Here is a 22,227-nt window from a genome sequence, read left to right on the forward strand (position 1 = left end):
GAGACATTCATCAGATATCCATAACTGGGTGTGGTGCCGAGTTGGGGGGACAGAGTGGGCGGGCACTTTCAAAGATAGCCTTGGCTCTTTTTGCTCTTCTTTATCCACATTGTCTGAATCAGCCAGCCCGGCACAACAATTCAGCAAAGCAAATTGGAATTCTTGGCGACATCCATCATCTGTGAGCTGTTTCCAGCTAAGGCAGGGCAGCTTGGATGGCGTCTGCTTCATGTGCCCGAGTTTCAGTTGTAGTCGAGCGTGAACGAGGTAATGATCGAAGCCACAGTCTCGCCCCTCATTGCACGAACATCTTAAATGGATGGTCGGTATCTGGCATTTATTAGCACATAGTCTAGCATCGTTGAGTCCTTTCCACTAGGATTTCTCCAGGTGAGCTGGTGTTTAATGGGGTGCTTGAAGATGGTATTTCCCATTACCATTTTCTTGGTCGCAGCAAAGGACAAAAGACAGTCCATTGTCATTGATCTCTCCATGGCCTGAATGCCCCAAGGTAGCCTCCCAGCCAAGTCGTTCAGATCCAACATGGGTGTTCAGATCACCCGCAATAATGATGAGGTCGATCTTTGAAGTTGTGTCAAGGTCAAGGTCAAGTTTATTTATATAGCACATTTCAAACAGCCAATGCTGCACAAAGTGCTTAACAATATAAAAATGGCATTAAAGAGCAACAATGTAATACAATAATAACAGTATAAAACATTAATAGGACAATAAAAGAATCAAAACAATAACTAAAACTATTTAAAATAGTTTTGCTTGGGTGTGTTAAAAGTCAGGGCATACAAATGTCTTTAATAATGATTTAAGTTGCTCAAGTGTTTGTGCAGATCTAATATTTAGGGGAAGACTATTCCAAAGTCTGGGACCTGCCACAGAGAAGGCTATCACCACAAGATTTGAGATAAGTCCGCGGGATGGACAGCATTAATTTTGAGGTAGACCTCGTGGTTTTTCCTGGAGCATAAGCAGAGAGGAGCTCAGACAGGTAAGGAGGCGCTTGGGCGTTAAGTGACTTAAAACCAAAAAGTAAAAGTTTAAATTGGATCATGTAGGAGACAGGAAGCCAATGTAAAGACGCTAAAACTGGGGTTATATGCTTTCTCAGTTTGGTACCAGTTAGCAGGCAAGCAGCTGCATTTTGGACCATCTGAAGACGATGGATGGTGGCCTGATCTAGACCGTAATGCAATGAATTGCAGTAGTCCAATCTGCAAGTAAGGAAAATGTGAATAACACATTCAAAGACGTTAGCCGGCTTTACCTTGGCTAGCTGCCTTAACTAAACGAAGAAGGACTGGACTACTGCACTCAGGCTGTAGTGCAGTAGTCCAGAAGCGGGGCTGCCATATCGCAGCCTCGCTTCTGTCAGTCTGCCCCAGGGCAGCTGTGGCTACAACCGTAGCTTGCCTCCACCAGTGTATGAATGTGAGTGTGAATGAATAATGGCATTGTAAAGCGCTTTGGGTGCCTTGAAAAGCGCTATATAAATCCAATCCATGATTATTATTATTACCTGCTTATTCAATTTAAAAGAACCATCAATGAAGACAACAATGTTTTTTACATGTGTTTTACAATAGGAGGAAAGGGGGGCCCAGAGTGCTATCGATGTCATTAAAGTTGCCATAAATGACTTTTCATTTAGCTTTAAAAAAAATGTAATGACAACCACTGTTTGACGCAGTCAAGGCAGCGTAATAAGAGCTGGGGATGGTCCAACCCAGCCTTTAAAGGTAGATAAATCTGCAATCATTAGCAAAACAGTGAAATGAAATGCTGTACTGTGAGAAGATGGAACCCAATGGCGACTAGAATGCGAACAGGGCAGGACCCAAAATGGAGCCTTGAGGTACACCGTATTTAAGAGGGGCTATTTTGGCGTTATGGGGGCCCATATTGACACGAAAAGACCTTTCTGACAAGTAGGACTGAAACCACTGTAGGGTAGATCCTTTTAGGCCAGCATGAAATTCTAGCCGTGATAACAGGATGTCATAGTCGACCGTATCAAAAGCTGCTGACAGATCCAACAATAAAAAGGGGCAGCAGGGCTGCCAGAGTCCAGAGTTTAAAAATATCGTTAAAATCCTTAAAAGCACTGTCTCAGTGCTATGAAGAGATTTAAAACCAGATTGAAAGTTTTCAGAGATCATATTAAAATCAAGGTGGGCATGCAACTGTAAATAGACCACTTTCTCCAAAACTATAGACAGAAAAGGAAGCTTTGAGATTGGCCTGTAATTGGACAGAACAGATGGGTCGAGGTTAGTTTTTTAAAGAAGAGGCTGAACTAAAGCTTGTTTAAAGCATGATGGGACGCAGCCTGTAGTAAGGTCCTCAACACTTTTACAGTTGGAGTTCATTATTCCAGAATCCATAAAGGCAGCAGAAAAAGCGAGTGCTTTTAGAGGATTAAGCGCTCAGATTTTTATGCCGCTGGGGCGCACAGCTTATCTACCGAGCAGCACAGCGTTTGAGTAAACAACACAGGAAAATGATCGGAGATGTGCAACTCAGATATTTCCGTGATACACACATCCAGCCCATGGGAAAGCACCAAGTCCAGTGTGTGACCTTTTTCATGCGCCGTTAAAAGAGTCAATAATATTTAAAAGTCCTTGACCAAAAGTTTAGAGTCACAGCATACATGGATGTTAAAATCACCAAGGATTAAAAACAATTAAAATTAAGAACTATTCCAGCCATAAAACCTGAAAACTCTTTGATAAAATCCTTATTAAACTTGGGAGCAGAGGTGGGACCAAGTCATTGTTTTGCAAGTCTCAAGTAAGTCTCAAGTCTTTATCCTCAAGTCACAAGTCAAGTCTCAAGTAAAGTCAAGCAAGTCAGAGTCAAGTCGTAAGTCAAGACAGACAACTTTCAAGTCAAGTCCCAAGTCCGAAACTTTGAATTTCAAGTCCTTTCAAGTCTTTTTTTAACCCTCTGGGGTCCAGGGTATAATTGGCCGTTCTTGACTACTTTTGATTTTACCTCTATATTTCACCTTTAAAATATGTTTTTCTTGCCTTGTTTGGTATCATTATTTACAGCACAACCTCAAATATCTGAAATTTGAGTTATTTTTTCATTTTGGTATACTATATTAGCACAGTTGATCTAAATTCAGACAAAAATTCAGAATCCGAGTAGAAAAAAAGTTATATTTTTTACATGTTTAACGAATCATTTTCATAACTTGAAATGCAAATAGAAATTGTACATTTCTAAAAATTATGCACAAGTTTTGCAAACAACAAAGTTATCTGGTACTATTTACCTAAAAATGCAGCCAAGGCCTCAGGCGTTTTTTATATAACCATTTAAATCTATTTACAGAACAATCAGGTGTGCTGCATCAAATAAGAAGGCACACAAATTATTTGTGCCAGTCCAAAACATGTAGTTTGTGTTCAGTATAAGACAGAGGAGAACACCACAGGCCTAAACCCTGCAGGTCTGACAACTGGAGGTGCAACAGTCCAGTTTTCTATGTGGAGACAGCGTTTACCCTGGAATCTGCCTTTGACAGCTTTTTTAGATCAAATATGAAATTCAGCAGTCTAACTGACACACAATACACAACAATAACTACACAACAAACTAACAACAAACACGCTAAACGTCACTAATGTCTCACATATGAAAACTCTCTCTCTCTCTTTCTTTCGCTCGCCCGCTTTCCGTCGCGGGTGTTGCTCCTAAAAACTTCCCCTTCTCCCTAAACAACCAAATGTCACATGTTGCCTTATCATTTTTTTGATTGGCTGACATGTTAAACTCTAACACCAATAGGGAAGGGGTGTTTTTTCTTTTTCTTTTTTCACTCGCAAGTGGAGCGCGTATGCTAGGCTGTCTGTGGAAAACGCCGTTTTTGTCTAGCATCCCTGTTGAGAATAACCTTTGCAAATAAACAACAGCTAATAATATAAGATCAAAGTATTTTATTTGATGTATTGACATAAATGACAGAAGAAAAAGGCCATGTATAGCAGGACTACTCAATTACACACTAAGGTGGGCCAGATTTTCTAACCAAAAAAAAATTTCCCAGGCTCAGACATGCAAAAGTTAATTACGACCATACACTAATTGCAAATTAAACACAGTGATTTTGAATTGTGATGTGATGGTAAAATAAATATTTGTCAGTCTAAACTGGGTTAAATCTACGGGGTTAATGATGGGGAGGAGACGGAGAGAGACTGAGTACAGCTACAGAACCCACTTTCTGAAACGGACCCTGCTCACCATTCACCGACAATTCTGAGCTAACAAGTTGCATGTTATTCTTGGATGGGCTTGCAGGACCGGATTTAAAATAGCATGACAAACATATCATACCTGTTAAAGCCAAACAGTATCATCAACGTAGCCCGGAGAACATTTGCTAATAAGATGAAGTTAGCTAAGTCAGCTATTTCATCGTAGCAAAAAAAAAAAAAAAAGCACCACCTACCGTTCTTTATGCAACTTCAAATGTCGGACAAAGTTGGAAGTTGTTCCATCTCCGCCTGTGATTCTCTTCTTGCATGTTTTGCATATTGCATTTCGTTTTTGTTGACTACTTCGTAGTTTATGTACCGAAAGAAATTACTCTTGGAAGCATTTTTTTGGCTCGAGCGTTTTTGTTCTTGTTTTTTTCAAATCTGGTTAATTTGATTGGCTGTGCTACAGCCCACGATCACATACATACGGAGTGCGGTAAGAATGAATGAATGAATAAAGTGAATTAATGGTCCGCAGTTTTTATATAATATGTATGTTAAATTTTAGATTTGGGTAAAAGATCAAGTCTTTTCAAGTAAACAGGTTCAAGTCCAATTCAAGTCCCAAGTCACTGGTGTAAAAGTCCAAGTCGAGTCACAAGTCTTACAACCTTTTTAAAATCAAGTCTAAAGTCATAAAATTAATGACTCGAGTCTGACTCGAGTCCAAGTCATGTGACTCGAGTCCACACCTCTGCTTGGGAGGACAGTATATAAGGGTATACAACAAAGGCACAGGAACAAAGGCGCAGCAGAGTTTAGGTGTAACTCAAACAGCTGGAATTCAAAACTAGAAAATGAATTGTGCTGTAATGTTTGATGGCAATGAAATCGAGCATTGAACACGGTGGCTAAGCCTCCCCTCTACCAGAGGACCGAGGAGGCTGAAGAATGAGAAGTTAGGAGGAACCAGTTCAAAAAGCTACAAACTCACTGGGTTTGGCTCACTCACAGCCATGTTTCTGTCAAAAACAGAAAGTCCAGGTGTTGTGACTTCAGGAAGTCGTTTAATACAAATGTCTTGTTTGCTAAAGATCTTACATTTAGTAGAGCCATTTGAAGTGTGTAGATCCTAACATCAGATGTTCCAGCTCGGTTAAGTGTGCGAAGGTTTCTCTGGTCCACACTCCATCCACGGGTCCGAGGCCACTTAGGAATAGAATGCTGAGAGCGGCGGATCAATTGTCATGGGAGCTCCAGGGACAACAGGCAGGATCCATCTAAAGATGCACTCTGCTCTCTAGTAGTTCCACGGCATTTTGGGATAGAATAGAGAAGGATAAGGCTAGCAAAAGCCAAAGCAAAGCTAGCAGAGTTGACGGACGTGACGCCGTGCATACTGCTGTCGCCATCATGTCCAAGATGAGCCACAGACTGTTATAGAAGTTGTCCTTGACCACATCCAAGCTGGTCTCTGTTGACCCATGGCAGAGATGGTGTGCGTCGTAATTGTTTTGTTAATGGTGAGGGTGGCAAGGCGTTCTGAGATGGGTTGGAAGGCGAGGACGCTGGTAGAAACTCTGTGGTAAACCATGAAGCAGACCCCTGCTTCTCACTATAATAGAGTGTCATCAGATCGTTGGTGAAAGAGGGCTTGAAGCTGGTAGCACCTGATCCCATTAGATGAAGTTCAGACAAAGCTGCAGTTTTACACCACTAGATCTCTTGGACGATGATCTCTTTCTGGTGGTGTCCCATGCGGACATTCCATACACCGATGTTGATCGCCACTTTTGGTGAAATTCGAATTGGCCTTGGCCAGTAGTCCACTTCTCACCAGCATCCTGGGTCCCCAATGCTGTCGCATCGGTTGCCCTGGATGTGGGATCTTGAACGTCGACATTGATCGATTTGGATCCATACAGTTTCATGCCCCATTTCCCCAGACACCTGGTTCTGGTCCCTTCGGCAGGGCAACCACCCTCCTCCTTTGCAGCCGGCTTGGGACCATCCTTGGCGGAGTTGACACTTTGATGCAGTTATGAATCGTTCTGATTCCTTTCCATTTTCAAAGGCTGATGCATCAGTTAAAATTCTTAAAAACCTTATAAATAGAAAAGGTTGGTTAAAACAAAGAGAGGCACTGGCAGCATTTAAGACACTAAACAAGAGAAACAGATCAGAGAACATCAGACTGAATAAGTGGAATAAAGTGAAACAGAGAACTAACGCTCCCTAAGAATGGAGCTGTCAGAGGAAGAGAGCAGCAAACTGAAAGTCTCTGTTAGCTGCAGAGCTCTGAAACTTCACACAGCTTTGGATGATAACATGGAGAAAGGATGTGGAGATTTTCACAGTTCTGCTAGAAATCATCTTCTAGTTATTGTGACTCAGATATGACTGATTATAGATGAGGACCAATGTCAATGGGAAATTGTACTTAGTAGTCAGTATAATCTTTTAATAATATAAGTTTACTTATGGTAGAATACTGCATGTAGTCATTTGTGTTTAGAAGTATATAGTAGATGGCATATTGAAAGAATGTCTCATCCTAGGAGGTCTGTGTAGCATGAAGAGGGAGGTGCGTTCACTCCTCTTCAGAGTGCTCTGGCTTTCACACCCACACCCACATCCTGGGAGCATGGGAAAGGGTATACCTTCTTTTATTGTTTTATGACAGGATAGACGTATCTATGTCTGTTTTACTCTAAGTGCCTTTTGTTTGGATGAACTGCTGGACTTCCAGACCAGCATGTTTAGGGAAGTCTTCACGGGTCACACTCTGACCCCCCACACACACACACACACACACACACACACACACATCACATCCCAATGTAATGAACAAATGAGCCCTCACTTCCGTGCGAGTGTTTCTGTCACCACCTTTGCTGCAAGTAAAAGCTGTGTGTTTCTCCTCTCTGATTCGAAGCTGAAGAAGTGTCTTAGAATACATCTCTTGACAGACAAAGAAGGTTTTTACTCATATTTGAACTGACTTAGCTTAGCCTGTGTTTTAGCCACATGCTAAACAAACACATGTTCAGAAACTAGAAGATGTTACCTTTCAGATGAAGTCTCACACATGAACTTTGCTCCTACAGTTCATCTGCTGAAGCTTTTACATTTGGCTGGAAATCAAATAAAAACCAAAACAGCCACAAACATCAGACATGCTAACACTGTAACATTATTGGATGGAGCCCACTGAGACTGAACCACCATCATGAGTCTGACCTCTGACCTTTGACCTGTATCTACAGCACTGACCTCTGACAGTGAGCAGCACTTGTTTCTTCAGCAGGATGTTTCCCTCCCTGCTGTAGATGGTGCAGGTGTAGGTGTAGTTGTCTCCATCTGTGGGGTATTTCAGGGTCAGACTGAGGTCTCCAGTTTTCAGCAGGTCTTCATTCATCTTCGTTCGGTCTCTGTAAGCCTGGTGCTGTTCTTCAGGCTGGTCAGAGCCGTTCTCATACACGTGGACCTTCCTGTTGTGTGGTATACTGAGGATCGTGTAATTGTCCATCCACTCCACTTTAGCGTCTTCAGGCAGGTGAAGTGTGGTGTTGAAGGGCAGCTGGACAGACTCCACCCCTGAATCCACCTCCACCTGGGGGACTGAGAGGACAACAAAGCACAACATGAGCTTGGATGGAGACATTTGTGTTGACTCTAACAGGCTGAATGCTGCTGCTTCACTGGGAGCTCACTGTTAGATAGAAAGTGGTCAGTGTGAAGAGGAGACGCAGCAGAAAGATGAAGACTGACAGGAAGAAAGCAGTGAACAGACTGTTGGAGCTGCTGTTAGTGGGACAGGACTTTATTCAGTCTCTGAGGACCAGATTTGACTTGATGAAGCAGAGAAACACAGTCTGAGTGTTTCTGTCACACTCACTTCATCACACAGCTCAGTTTGACAACATTTGGAAGAATTTGATAGAAGCCTTCCTTTAGTAAAAGCACCAATAAAACACCATGAAAACACCTCACTACACACAAAACTGCAGTACTGGCAAATTGGACATAAAGTATGAAAAGTCAAAGTACTTATTGTGCAGAAAAATGTTCCCATCAGTGTCTATGGATCAATATTCCTGCTGCACATGTTTAAGGCTGAGCTCATTTCAAATCCTTTCTATTGTGTTGAATCTGCAGTAATGCATCATATTCTATAAAATCATATGTTTGTAGTGGCTGTCCTGTGAGGACCACGTATCTCTAAATAAACAGCTGTTAATGAGCTCACAAACACAGGCCTACAGCTGGATTTGAAAAAGTCCATTCAATAGAAAATCAACAATCACAGCTGGATTCAAAGGCTTGAGCTCTGTGTGACATGGTTACCTGTCAGTATTGTTACGGGTTCGAAATTGAGGATGAGAGTAAAACAATGATGGTCCAGAAGAGGTCAATCAAACAATTGATTTTAATGAATGCACGCAGCGTGGAGAGGTGTAAACTGCCAAACAGTTGTACATCTCTACCCAAAATACACTCTAGATTGCCTTTATAACATCAGGGTATTGTAACGCCCCTTCTTGCGTTTACAAACACATAATTTGCATGTACAGAACATTCATGTATTTTAAGAATTAAATGCAACATAGAGGTTCCTCCTTGTGGCATACTCTTCCGAACATGGTGATGACCTAAGGCCTTTGAGGTCACCATGGACTGGACATCCTTCCGTCACCTGTAACTAAGCAAACTCAAATGCAACAAGAAGCTGAATACATTCAGGCCTTTGCTCAGCTACTTTTTTACTATACCAATATACTCAGCATATGAGTTATGATACATATATATTTAACTCAATCATTTTAAAGTAGTTATAACTGCACCTGTAATAAAAATGTTAATATTTGATTATGATAACCCCTATAATATAAATTATAACATAATGCCAGCAACTTCAATAAACACTTTGATGAAATGATAATTAATGCAATGATAAGATGATGGTTATGTAAAATAATCCCTGTAATTCCACAGTATCTACAGGGGGATTCAAATATGAAGGAAACATGAAGGTGGTGCATTAGAAAAACTGCTGCTTTCAAGTACAGAGCAACAAACTATTTGAACTGATCCAACTTTATTAACACAGACAAAGATTTGTGGATCAGCTGCTGTTTGCTGCTATAGATATAATCCAGCTGATGTGGGAGAACTACATGTGACACTTTGATGCAGCCATGAATCTGACTGATTTCTTTCCATTTTCAAAGGTTGATGCATCAGTTAAAGTCCTTAAAAAGCTCAGAAATAAAGAGAAAGGTTGGTTAAAGCAAAGAGAGGCACTGGCAGCATTTAAGACACTAAACAAGAGAAACAGATCAGAGAACATCAGACTGAATAAGTGGAATAAAGTGAAACAGAGAACTAACGCTCCCTAAGAATGGAGCTGTCAGAGGAAGAGAGCAGCAAACTGAAAGTCTCTGTTAGCTGCAGAGCTCTGAAACTTCACACAGCTTTGGATGATAACATGGAGAAAGGATGTGGAGATTTTCACAGCTCTGCTAGAAATCATCTTCTAGTTATTGTGACTCAGATATGACTGATTATAGATGAGGACCAAAGAAGGTTTTTACTGATGTTTGAACTGACTTAGCTTAGCCTGTGTTTTAGCCACATGCTAAACAAACACATGTTCAGAAACTAGAAGATGTTACCTTTCAGATGAAGTCTCACACATGAACTTTGCTCCTACAGTTCATCTGCTGAAGCTTTTACATTTGGCTGGAAATCAAATAAAAACCAAAACAGCCACAAACATCAGACATGCTAACACTGTAACATTATTGGATGGAGCCCACTGAGACTGAACCACCATCACTGACCTCTGACCTTTGACCTGTATCTACAGCACTGACCTCTGACTTTCAGCTCCACTTGTTTCTCCATCAGGACGTTTCCCTCCCTGCTGTAGACGGTGCAGGTGTAGGTGGAGTTGTCTCCATCTGTGGGGTATTTCAGGGTCAGACTGAGGTCTCCAGGTTCCAGGACCTTCCTCTTCATCTTCGTTCGGGCTTTATAATCCTCATGTTGTTCTTCTGGCTGGTCAGAGCCGTTCTCATACACGTGGACCTTCCTGTTGTTTGCATCCTTCCACTCCACTTTAGCATCTTTAGGCAGACAAACTGTGGTTTTGCAGATCAGCTGGACAGACTCCACCCCTGAATCCAACCCCACCCAGGGGACTGACAGGACACAAAGCACAACATGAGCTATAGTGAAAGTTACTAATGTTCTCCTTATGACCTGTTACAGTGGACCTGTCCTTGTACTGTGTCCTTGTCCTGTTAGACCTCAGTGTAGACCACAACATTTTACTGCAAACACTAGAACACACCAGAGTTATTAAAGGAAATTCACTGCAGTGGGTTAAACCCCTACTGATAGATTCCAGTTTGTGAGGAGTTTTCTTCACATAGAAAACTTAGGCATGGACTTCCACAGAAATGTCACCATTACTGCCGACATTATACTAGGTTTTCTACAATGTAATGTAAAGTTATTATATATTATTCATGTTTCTGTTCACTTGTATTGGTTGTTTTCATTGTAACTTCTGCTGCTCTCCGCTGGTCTCTCTTGTAAAAGAGATTTTAATCCCAGTGAGACTTTTACGTGCATAAACGTCAGTAAAACAAAGGAGTTGATAGTGGACTTCAGTACTAAGCAGGAGAGGAACTACCAGACCCCCGTCATCAACGAGTGCCCAGTGGAGAGAGTGAACAGCTTCAAATACCTCGGAGTTCACATCACGCAGGACCTGTCATGGTCCTGTCACATCAACAGCGTAGTGAAAAAGGCCCGACAGCGTCTCTACCACCTCAGACGCTTGAGAGACTTCCGACTGCCCTCCAAGGTGCTCAGGAACTTTTACTCGTGCACCATAGAAAGCATCCTGACGGGAAACATCCTAACCTGGTTCGGGAACAGCACCATGCAGGACAGACGAGCTCTACAGAGGGTTGTGCGATCAGCTGAGCGCACCATCCGCTCCGAGCTCCCTGACCTGCACTCAATCTACAGCAGGCGGTGCTGGACCAAGGCCAGGAAGATCGTGAAGGACCTCAGCCATCCCAACAACGGACTGTTCTCTCTGTTGAGGTCAGGAAAGCGATTCCGCTCCCTGAAGACCAACACAGAGAGACTGAGGAGGAGCTTCTTCCCGCAGGCGATACGGTCTCTCAATCACACCACCACACAGTACTGACCCACACATATGGTTCTTACATACACACACTGGACAGTCTGGACTTTGTTTACACTTAATCACTTTAAGCATATTTGCACTGCACAAGACACCTACAATGTGGTTTGCACAACACTGGACATTATATTTCTTCATTTCCATTTAATACTTGTAAAATGCTGCTGTTATTGTATATATATTTATATTTCTTCATACATTCTTATATATTTCTATACTGTGTATTGTGTATTTTGCTGTACAGTTATTTTATTTTAAACTTTAATCCATATATATTTTTTATCCTATTCTTTCCCAGTTAAATTTGCCCTTCATTCTAATTTGTGTTGTACAGTTATTCTATTTTCAACAAACTCATATATATATATTTTATTTTATTCCTTCCTAGTTAAATTTACCCTTTTTAATTTTTCATATTTATTTCCTATCTTATTCATAGCCTTTTCTTTTTTTCTTTAGGTCACGAGCAGTTGTATAAGCATTTCACTGCATATCGTACTGTGTATGACTGTGTATGTGACAAATAAAATTTGAATTTGAATTTGAATTTTGATAAATAAAGTACACATGCAGCCTCTGTGTCAGATCAATGCAGTGAAGCACACACACTGTTTTAGTAAAGTCATGTTGTGGAGCTGTTTCACTGATCAATGACTGAGTCTGAAGGAGGTTTTCTGACTTCTGGAACAAACCTGGAAGTTTCTCTTCAGCTCTCTGTATCAGCTGTTTGTAACTCTCAACTCTTTCAGCTTCTGGAACAAGTTTGTGTGAGCCGCAGTCAAGGAGCCACCAGAGGACACCTGCTAACCATCGGCATTATGGGTAGTGTAGTAGGAGACACTCACCTGACATGAAATAGTGCCGGAAATAATATAGAAGACCTCCAGAAACCACAAGAAGAACCAGGAGAACCAGGAGAGCTTTGGCCCAGGATGGAAATGGTTCTGTGGAGAAACATAAAACAATATCAACATGACTGCTGAACATTGACCTCAATTTCCTCCACTAACACCTGGTGTTTTTCTACATCTCTGACCTTTGACCTGCAGCACTACTTTCTGTCTCAGGATGTCTTTGTCCCTGTAGATGGTGCAGATGTATCCTCCACTGTCTCTCTCTGTGGGGTATTTCAGGGTCAGACTGAGGTCTCCAGTTCTCAGCAGGTCTTCATTCATCTTTGTTCGGTCTCTGTAAAAACTGTCCTGGTTACTTTTGTTTGGATACACATGAACCACCATCAGTTCAGGGTCAGAGTGAGTCCACTCCACTCTGGTGTCCTGAGGCAGGTCAGCTGTAGTTTTGCAGGGCAGAATGACAGACTCTGAGCCTTCTTCCACCTCCACCTCCACCTGGTGGTCTGAGAGGACAATAAACCACAGTATCAGGTGTAGAAGCAGCAGCAGTCACACTGATGGTAACTGAAGCACAGCTGAGTATCTACACAGCAAATCTCTGGAGTTAAATATCCTGGAGTTAGGCATTAAAGTGCGCAAGAGTTACATTCCGGGATGTATGCATAAGTAAAATATAAAGTTGACTAACTAGCACTACATGTGTTTTCTGTATGTTATGCTGATTTGGAGATAGCAGCTAGGCTAACGCTAGTCAAAAGTTAGCTAACTAACTTATCTTACTGTATTTTAAGATACACATTTCACGTTGTCAGTGAAAAGGTTTATTTCTATTTCTTATTTTTAACACTAACATTTAATTTAACGTTAGCTAACTACAGTAATATTCTGTTTAGACTCATGGTAATGCCCGTATTTAACCAAAGAGAGGTGCAGCCTGCACTGATGAGATGTCGAGGTACCATTAACATCAGTTAGTTAGTCCTGCTGCACACTGAGATATGCACACAACCCTGTCTCCAGAACTGAAAAGACAAGGACACAGCAAACATGCAGTCACATTGTCTGCTAAACCTAGCCTAGCCTAGCTAAATAGATTTTAAGCAATATTTAGTGTGGGCAGGCTAACTCTATGTAAGAAAGTGTTTATTGATTAAGTTATACACAGTTCACATAAAGTTACCATAAACAACCTCTTCTTCTTGTGCTGTGTTTCATATTAGTAAAGGTATTTTTTTCCGTGGGTGGCCAAGATATTGATAAAAGTAAAACACAGAGAGACAAAGAAATATGTCAAATTGGAAGAAGTCAGGTTCACAGACTTTGTGAGAGCAGGTAAGTTATGGTTCTTACTAATGTTGTTATTAACTGAGTGATGATTTTACTTCAGTGCAGCAGAAGTTTCTCATACCAGAAAATGCCTCACTGAAAGTCACAGATGAGCAGGGTATAGAGGTGGATGAGGATGTCTTTCCTGAACTTGCAGCAGTCAAAGAGGTGTGTTTTGTCATACAGGTGAAGGTAAGTAAATATATGCTCTGATAGATTTTGAAGGATTTGATTTGTACAGTTACTCTTAAATAAATATTTTTAATTTGTCTAATATCCTGTGGTAACAATCAGAAAATGCTGCTTTCATGGCTCAACAGTAAGTTGGATTTATCACATGCATTTCAGACATCCTGGAAACAGAATCATCCAAGAAGCTGCGTGACTGCTCAGACCTAACACACTATGTGACACTCACACCTTGTGGTATGTAAATTGTATATTACCATAATAAAATACAAAATAACCATCTGTTCTCCTGGGAGAAAGTATAATTTAATCAAAGCGTGCAATTTACTGGCCCTGTGTGCATAAATGGTATCTTTGTTGTGTTGTGTTTTTGATTGTATATACCTTATATTCTAATATTTTTATTTGTCACCCTCAGATTTGACTGTCCTGAAGCAACATGTGGAAGAGCCCTCCTCTCCAAGTCTAACAGATACATTGTCTGTCTCAACCACCAGCAGTCAGAGCAGAAGTGATGCCGGACTTCAAATGGTTCAGCCTCTATTGGACAACATACATGAAAGAAATGTAGATACAGTACTTAACTGACTCATACTTGACTCTTTAGTTGCCACTGAGCTATAGTCAAAATCTCTACCGTTGGCCAAATTCATATTGTTTCTATCTATAGCCCTATAAGTGTAAAAACTATAATCTCTATCAAAAAAGGAAAGTTTGGAGTCGAACCTTAGAAGTAGAGAGGGTGTCTGGGATCTTTTGCTTTTACTCTTGAATGGTTTCATAAAATATTCACTGGATCTTTCTCTGGGACAGCCAGTCCACTGAAAAAGATGCTTTCTATTTAGTTTTTTTTTTTTTTTTTTTACAAATGTCTCTCAAATGAGTAAATGCTTTGTTTGTGTATAATGAACTTACAGGAAAGTCTAGTCTATCGAAACTATTTCAAGTGTTTCTGTCAGGCAGCAGCTGTCTGAGATGATGGTTGATAAATGTAACAGATAAAAACTTAAGCAGAACAATATCAAAATATAAACATCAGTCCTACAGTTTTATGCCATTAACTCTGCAGTCCCCTCACTGTTACCTGAACCCCGCTATGATTTACACTACATATCCTAACACAGCAGTTATTAACCTGAGAGTCTCAGTGACATCAGGATGGATGAAACATGATGAACCATCTCTGCTCTGTCTGCGTTTCATAGCAGCTCCTCCAGTCTGAGTCTGTACAACATCAGGACACTTCCTGCTGCTCTGTGAGCTGCAGTTAGAGAGCTCATGTTCTCCACTGTGTACAGTGTGTAAATGTTGTGAGTGTAAACCTCCACATGCAGTAAAGACTCCAGCTGTTGTAGCAGTGAGATCCTGTTTCCACTGAGGTTAGCTCTGAGCTACATGTTGCTGCTGGTTTCTTCAGGTTAGTCACAACAATTTACAAAACGTTCCCTTCAGTTTGACCTCTTACTCTGAGATGTCACATAGATAACAGGCTCATGTGGAGTCTCTAACCCACCCAGAGTTCTGACTGACCTTTGACCTGCAGCTGTACATCTCTCAGTCTCCATTTTCCTCTCCCATCACTGATGGAGCAGGTGTAGTTGCCACTGTCAGTCTTTGTTGGTTTTCTCAGAGTGAGGCTGAAGTCTGAAGTGTCCAGAGCATCAGACCTCATTGATGTGCGCCCGCTGTAATGCTGGTTTTGTCCTGTAAGATCATCTCTTCCTTCTTGTCGTACGTGGACAGATTTGGGATGAAGATCAGAGCGAGTCCACATCACTGTGGGCTCTTCAGGTATGAAACCTGAGTGCAGACAGGGCAGCTGGACAGATCTTTCCCCCTCATTCACCTCCACAACCACAGCCAGGGCATGCTGGGAAACTATAAGAACAAACAAACAGAAACACAAATTAACTGCATGCTGTGTGTTTGTCTCATTTATCAGCAGGACACAGAGACCAGTTTTACAGTCAGACATTCAAATTTAATGTATTTATTTATTAAATCTGAACATTTAATCTGTGAAGACCTGGAAGATTACTTTTATCTCTCTCGCTCGCATCACCCTGTCTGGGTGGAGCTCATCATGGGCTCCAGCCTTTGGTCCATGCACCTGCAGATAATTACTAACCTGTGGTTCATCACTCTGTTTGCTGGCCACTTCATAAGGCAGTGGCTCTGAATTACTCGTTGCTGGACTATTGAGTAACACATGTTAGTGTAATCCCGGCTCTGCAAACTTCTGTGTGCCTTCGTGCATCTTCTTGCAGTGACTTCTCGTCTTTGTACATAGAATCCCTGGGCCCGTCTTTTAATACTGAATCTCGGAACCCTGAGCGTGAGTGTTTGCAGTTTGGCATGGCGTGTGCAAGTGTGAAGATCCTGTTTTCCCTAATCTCCCCGTGGATCCCTGGAACCCTGGCCTTTCCCCCACATGTGTATTGAGCACCTGGCGTTGTAAATAAAGAACTGTTTAACTGGGATTCTCTGTCTGCACTTGAGTCTGTCCCCCCCTGCCGTGACATAACCTCTCAAAGCGTAGACATCTTCTTTGTCACTAATACTTGGCTCCAACTAGGCCACTCCCGCCTCTGTTCAAACAGTGGCTTTGAACAGAGGCGGTGGTTTACGACACCAACTGTCTGCCATCTATAATCCAGTTTTGAGTTCCCTCCCCAGACGCCTTAACGCCCACTCACATCCTGGGCCATCTGACCTCAGGAAATCACATGATAGGGTGGGGCCAGGTTTCACAATGAGCTCACCTGAAACCCTGGCTGATTAGGACCCACACCCACTTTCACACCTTGGCTCATGTGATTAGGTAGAGGATCATCAGGGGTCCTTTGTCCCTCTTTGGGGGGATACTCCCACTGGGTTTAAATCTGGGACTCTCCACCATTTGACCTTAGAACTGAAGAAGCTTCTCGGATGAGAGGTGAAACGTCTTCAAGCAACTTAAAGAAGTCCAGACGCTTTTCTTTCCAAGCTCCTTAGACTATGTGCATTGAAGGACATATCCTGGTCAAAAATCACTCCAAGGTTCCTCACAGTGTTACTGGAGGCCAAGGTAATGTCATTCAGAGTAAGAATCTGGTTAGATACCATATTTCTAAGATTTTTAGGATAGAGTACAAAAACCTCAGATTTCTCTGAATGTAGAATCAGAAAATTAGAAGCCATCCAGCTCTTCATGTCTATGGGCAGCCTCAGTCCAGCTCATCAGCCCAAAAGTGTGTTCGCACACTGGGGAAAATTCCCAGTGTGACATCCAGCATTTAACATTAGATCAACATAAGATCAGAATCAGCACAGATCAGAGCTGTTTCTGTGCTGTAGGAACAAACCTGAGAGAGACTTCTAGAAATATTTCTGCTGTATATATGTGGGATTAACTGAGAAGCCGCAGACTTTTCAAAGTTTGAGATAAAAACAGGAGGTGTGAAGTTTGTCTAAGATTAACTCAGACAGGAGGATCCAGGAGGCTTTATCACCTGGAATAAAACCCTGGGGTTGTTCATCTTTCTCCCAGTTCCTCTCATTGCTTCTGCTTTGTGTTTTTATATCTCTGCTGTGATCACTGAGCCATGGAGGACATTATATTTCTGATGTTTCACCTTCAAAGGGGCGATGCCATCAAGAACAGATTTCTATGTACATATTGAAATGATCTAAGAGTCCCTGAGATCAGGGCTATGAGGGCAGAGACAGCTAAGAAGCTGCTGCTGACTTTGAGTTTAGACGCTGAGATGGATGCAGGTTTGTGAGCAAGAGACAGAAGCAGGGATGGAAGAAAAGATCCTCGTGATCACAGACAAGAACATCAAGCATGTAACATTATTCAGAGAGATGCCAGAGAACAGCACACGCTCAGGTCACTGCAGAGTTTCACCTGCAGATAAAAATGTTTGGTGTCCACCAAAGGAAAATCAGCAGGACTGTGATTTTACAGCATTTTTAGAAGTGCACTTTCATTTAAGCTTAAATACATTTGAGTTTGACAAAGTGCCAAAATAACAGGAACACAAACAGACTGGTGTAAATTCAGCTCACACAGACTCTTTGTGTTCACTACATGCAGACCAGCTGTGCTCATATGTGCAGTTCCAGCTCATTTAGAGGCAGGAATATCCTGCTATGTCCCTGTTAGGACCTGCTTCTTTGACTGCTCACCACTCAAACAGCTTCATGACATTAGCAGTAAGAGCAGATGTGGATCCACAGCAAACATGTATGTTGGTCACAATCAATGAAAGAAGCTCAGAAAGCTCTTCAGTAAAACCAGTGTTAGAAATGAAACACACAGCACAGCATGCTGGGTAATTACAAGGACTCCCATCAGGCACAGGGAGGCACGTCCCCCTAACTACTCATGCTGATTAACACAACACACACATGTTACATGCACTTCTCTCCACGACCACTAGATGTCTCCACACTCTGTGCTGACTCAATGAATGATCAGAGCTGCTGAGCCTGTTTGCAGACAGAGGAGGAGCTCCTGGTGATCCGTGTGGGACTAAAAAGCTCTGATAACGTCCATCCAGCAGCTGATAACAGGGACATTTGGTGCCATGTCAGAGCTGCACAGTCAATCATCAGTTTGGCTCTTTAGTTTGAAGAGTTCAAAGCAGCAGCAGAGAATCTAAAGTGTGTCACACAGCACCAAGTTTCCTTTGGTCACATATGAAATGTGAGTCAGAGCTTCAGCTACACAACAACACACACACAGCAGCTGATTGTAACATGAGCTCATCTGAAAGCCACCAAGAAGAATCCAGTGATTTGAAAGTTGCTGCTTTGGATTGTTAGTTTGATCTGAATCAGAATCCAGTGTTTGATGGAAATCTCCTCCTGCTGCACTTCAACACATTAAAGAGAGAGAGATGATGATGAGAGCAGAGAGAGGAAGGTGTACTTACCGTGCAGGAGGATCACAAACACCACAAACATCTTCATGTTCCTGTCAAACTCAGAGACTCTTTAAAAGCCCTTCAGGACATCAGCTCACAGCAGCTCTCACTTTCCTCTGCTGATCATCTACTGACACTCTCACACTGCTCACACTGTCACAGCTCAGAGTTCAGCTTCACACTTTGTTAAAAGCATCTGTGGAATGAAGTCCGGCCGGCCACAGATCACTTCTGAGGAAAGAGGAGGACGTTCAGTCATTTGAAGGTGTATAAGTGCATACGTGGGATTCTTCTTCATGCTGACATAAAGTAGACCAACCAGGTGTGAAACTATGAGGAAGCTGAACGCCTCCTCTGTCCTCAGAAGTGACCTGTGGCAGTCTGCCATCATGTTTGGCTGAAAGCTGACAGAGACAAACTCTGATTGTGTTTGTGCTGCTCACACTTTACTGGAACACACTCAGCTGTGAGCTGTGCTTAGATTTAGTGTCAGGAACAGAAAATATTGGAGAAAATCAGTGAGTGAAACAACACGACTGACATGACAGCAGGAAGAAGTGAGGCCTTAAAGACGGAGCTAACAGATCATCACTGGGATGAAGTGTGTGCTGACGTTCCTGATCAGGCATACAGTGTATCTGAAATCCATCCTGAGAATCACATCATAAACTCTGTCCTGTTAGGAAATGTTGCTTAAAGATGAGGAGAAAGAAAAGCTGTGGATGACTAAAGGTCTGCAGAGGACACGCAGGAAGAAAAATCCACTTTAGAAGCAGTTTTTACTGCAGAGAAGCAGAGACAGTGAAGGCAGCAGGATCCCTCCTTCATCAATGTTCACAAATATCAGAGAAATGATCTGTGAAACAATGTGATCTGTTTATTGATCAATAGAAATGATTGGATGAGCTACGACTGATGCAGTGATGGAGACGGTTGGAGGAATAAGAGAAGCTGTTGAAAATGATGAGTGTTGTGTTGTTTTTCTATTGATCTACAGAAAACTTTGATCCCATCGATCACAGTCAGTTATTGACCACAGTGGAGAAGTGTGGGATCAGCTGTGTGGAAAACAGACAACAATGTGAGCAGATTAACGACACTATGTCAGGATTTAGAGAGGTCACATGTGCTAGCCCGGGACCTCTGATTGGTCCACAGCTTTTTCTACTTTATATTCATGATGTTTGTGATGTTGCTGGTTTGTTCACATGTGTTATTTCTGCAGATGATCCAAACTGATTTAATTGTGTGATAAATTTACAGGATCTGTTGTTGCTGTTGCAGGAAGCTGGAAGTCCTTAAAATGTGTCTGATGTTAACAAACTGTCCCTTAATATGAAGAAAACCACATTTATGATTTTTATACATCAAAAAGAAACTGAAGGAAAAAAAGTGAAACATTCAAACTGAAAGAGTTTATTTATTTCAGCTGCTGTGATTGATCACAGGTTACCATGGAAACATTAAAGTGGTTATTGAGTGAGTATAAAACAGAGGATGTATTAAACTATAAGGCCTGCAGATCATTTACTGCTCACTTCTACTTCCTCACATGTGTGACTGTGTGGAGCTGTGGGGACTTTAAAGCTACAGAAAGATCAATACAGGTTATTAACGAGGCCGGGTTCTCTGATCACAGCGATCCTCTGGTTCTAAAGTCCCACATGATCACATTTATGATGTGGTTTCTTTTCAAATCATGCAAAAAAAAGTTTAAAGTCTGCGTGTCTCCAGACTGTGTCCACAGTGTTTCAGTGCAGCAGAGTAAATCTGATTTACTGACAGCTTTTTGTCCTTCACTGAACAAAAAGCTCCAACAGAGATGAAATGAAGACGTGTTTCTATTGTTGCTTCATGATGGAATAAAGCTGACAGCAATATAAAAATGGGACTTTTGGTTGTCAGTGATATTTGTGAGGGTCACATGTGTGAATGTTGTTGTTGTTGTTTGGAGGCTCGGGCAGCTTTCCAAGCTCCTCAGACTAATATGGGCTGTAGTTTTTCTTCCATTTCTTCATTCTCTGCTGTCATCGGATCAAACTCACCTAGCCTCTGCATCCCTCTGCCCTTTCACTGTCTCCCTTTTCTTGCTATCACAGGGCTGCCCGACACTCACGCAGATGCTTTGCGCGTCTGTTCCTCAGGTCAGCAGACTGGCCTCTAGACCTGGTCGGGATCTTCCAGACCCTTCTTCAGTTTCTCACCCTTCTCTGTGCTCATGCTTGCTATGCTTACCTGTGCCATGCATCACCTTTAACGCTCATGTTCTTTTCCCTGTAGACCAGAACTCTGCTGTGGTGACATCACTTCCTTTCTTTGGGGTCCTGCTCTAATCCTCGTCACAGCTGGGTTCAGTTCTGCTGAGACGGGCCATCGGAGTCTGTCCGACCGGTGGCACTGATGTCACATCTTATGAAGACTCTTCCTCAACCTCCTCCGACCACAGGTACAACATGCCCAGGACCCACTACAGTTCGCATACAAGGCGGGTGTCGGAGTGGAGGATGCCATCCTGTACCTCCTGCATAGAGCCCACTCACGCCTGGATGGGGGAAAGACACGGTCAGGATCCTGTTTCTTGACTTTTCCAGTGCCTTTAATACCATCCGGCCCTGTATGCTCCAGGAAAAACTGAACAGGATGCAGGTGGACCCCTGCCTGGTGGCTTGGATCTCCGACTACCTCACTGACAGACCACAGTACGTCAGGCTGAAGGACATCACGTCTGACACTGTGGTCAGCAGCACAGGAGCACCACAGGGAACTGTGCTGTCCCCTCTTCTCTTCACCCTGTACACCTCTGACTTCTGCTACAACTCTGAATTATGCCACATTCAGAAGTTTGCAGATGATACAGCCATCATGGGGTGTATCTGGGATGATCAGGAAGAGGAGTACAGCAGTCTGGTGAGGAACTTTGTCACATGGAGTCACACAAACCACCTGCAACTCAACACCACAAAGACCAAGGAACTGGTTGTGGACTTCGGGAGGTACAGAGCAGGTCCACTGCCGGTTCAGATAGAGGGAGAGGAGGTGGAGGTGGTCAACAAGTACAAGTACCTCGGGCTGTGGGTGGACAACAAACTGGACTGGTCATGCAACACAGAGCACCTGTATAAAAAAGCCCAAAGCCGACTGTACTTCCTCAGGAGGCTGAGGTCTTTTAACATCTGCAGGAAGCTCCTGAGGATGTTTTACCAGTCAGTGGTTGGAGTACTTTTCTATGCTGTGGTGTGCTGGGGGAGCAGCACAGCAAAGAAGGACTCATCCAGGCTGGAAAAACTGATCAGGAAGGCTGGCTCTGTGGTCGGCATGAAGCTGGACACTCTGGTGTCAGTGGCAGAGAAAAGGACACTAAAAAAACTGCTGGACATTATGGACAATTCTGGGCATCCTCTGCACACGGCCATAAACAACCAGAAGAGTCTGTTCAGTGACAGGTTGCTTCTCCCAAAGACAAGAACCAACAGACTTAAAAACTCCTTTGTCCCACACGC

General features: G+C 42.5%; 2 protein-coding genes across 2 annotated transcripts in view; both read right to left on the reverse strand.

Annotated features, from left to right (window-relative positions):
- The window catches only part of LOC120434683, a 257,949-nt gene that overhangs the window by 210,208 nt on the left and 25,514 nt on the right, over positions 1-22,227 (reverse strand). The gene's annotated exons all lie outside the window — the stretch shown is intronic.
- On the reverse strand, positions 12,559-18,911 carry LOC120438482 (butyrophilin-like protein 2). The gene is made up of 4 exons (XM_039608886.1): positions 18,737-18,911; positions 15,348-15,695; positions 14,202-14,357; positions 12,559-12,805 (listed from the first exon to the last, which is right to left on the reverse strand). The coding sequence occupies exons 1-3, from the start codon at positions 18,771-18,773 to the stop codon at positions 14,203-14,205; spliced, it is 540 nt and encodes a 179-aa protein (XP_039464820.1). The 5' UTR covers positions 18,774-18,911; the 3' UTR covers positions 12,559-12,805; position 14,202.

This window comes from Oreochromis aureus, linkage group 3, assembly GCF_013358895.1.
Source record: "Oreochromis aureus strain Israel breed Guangdong linkage group 3, ZZ_aureus, whole genome shotgun sequence".
Taxonomy (NCBI): Eukaryota; Metazoa; Chordata; class Actinopteri; order Cichliformes; family Cichlidae; genus Oreochromis; species Oreochromis aureus.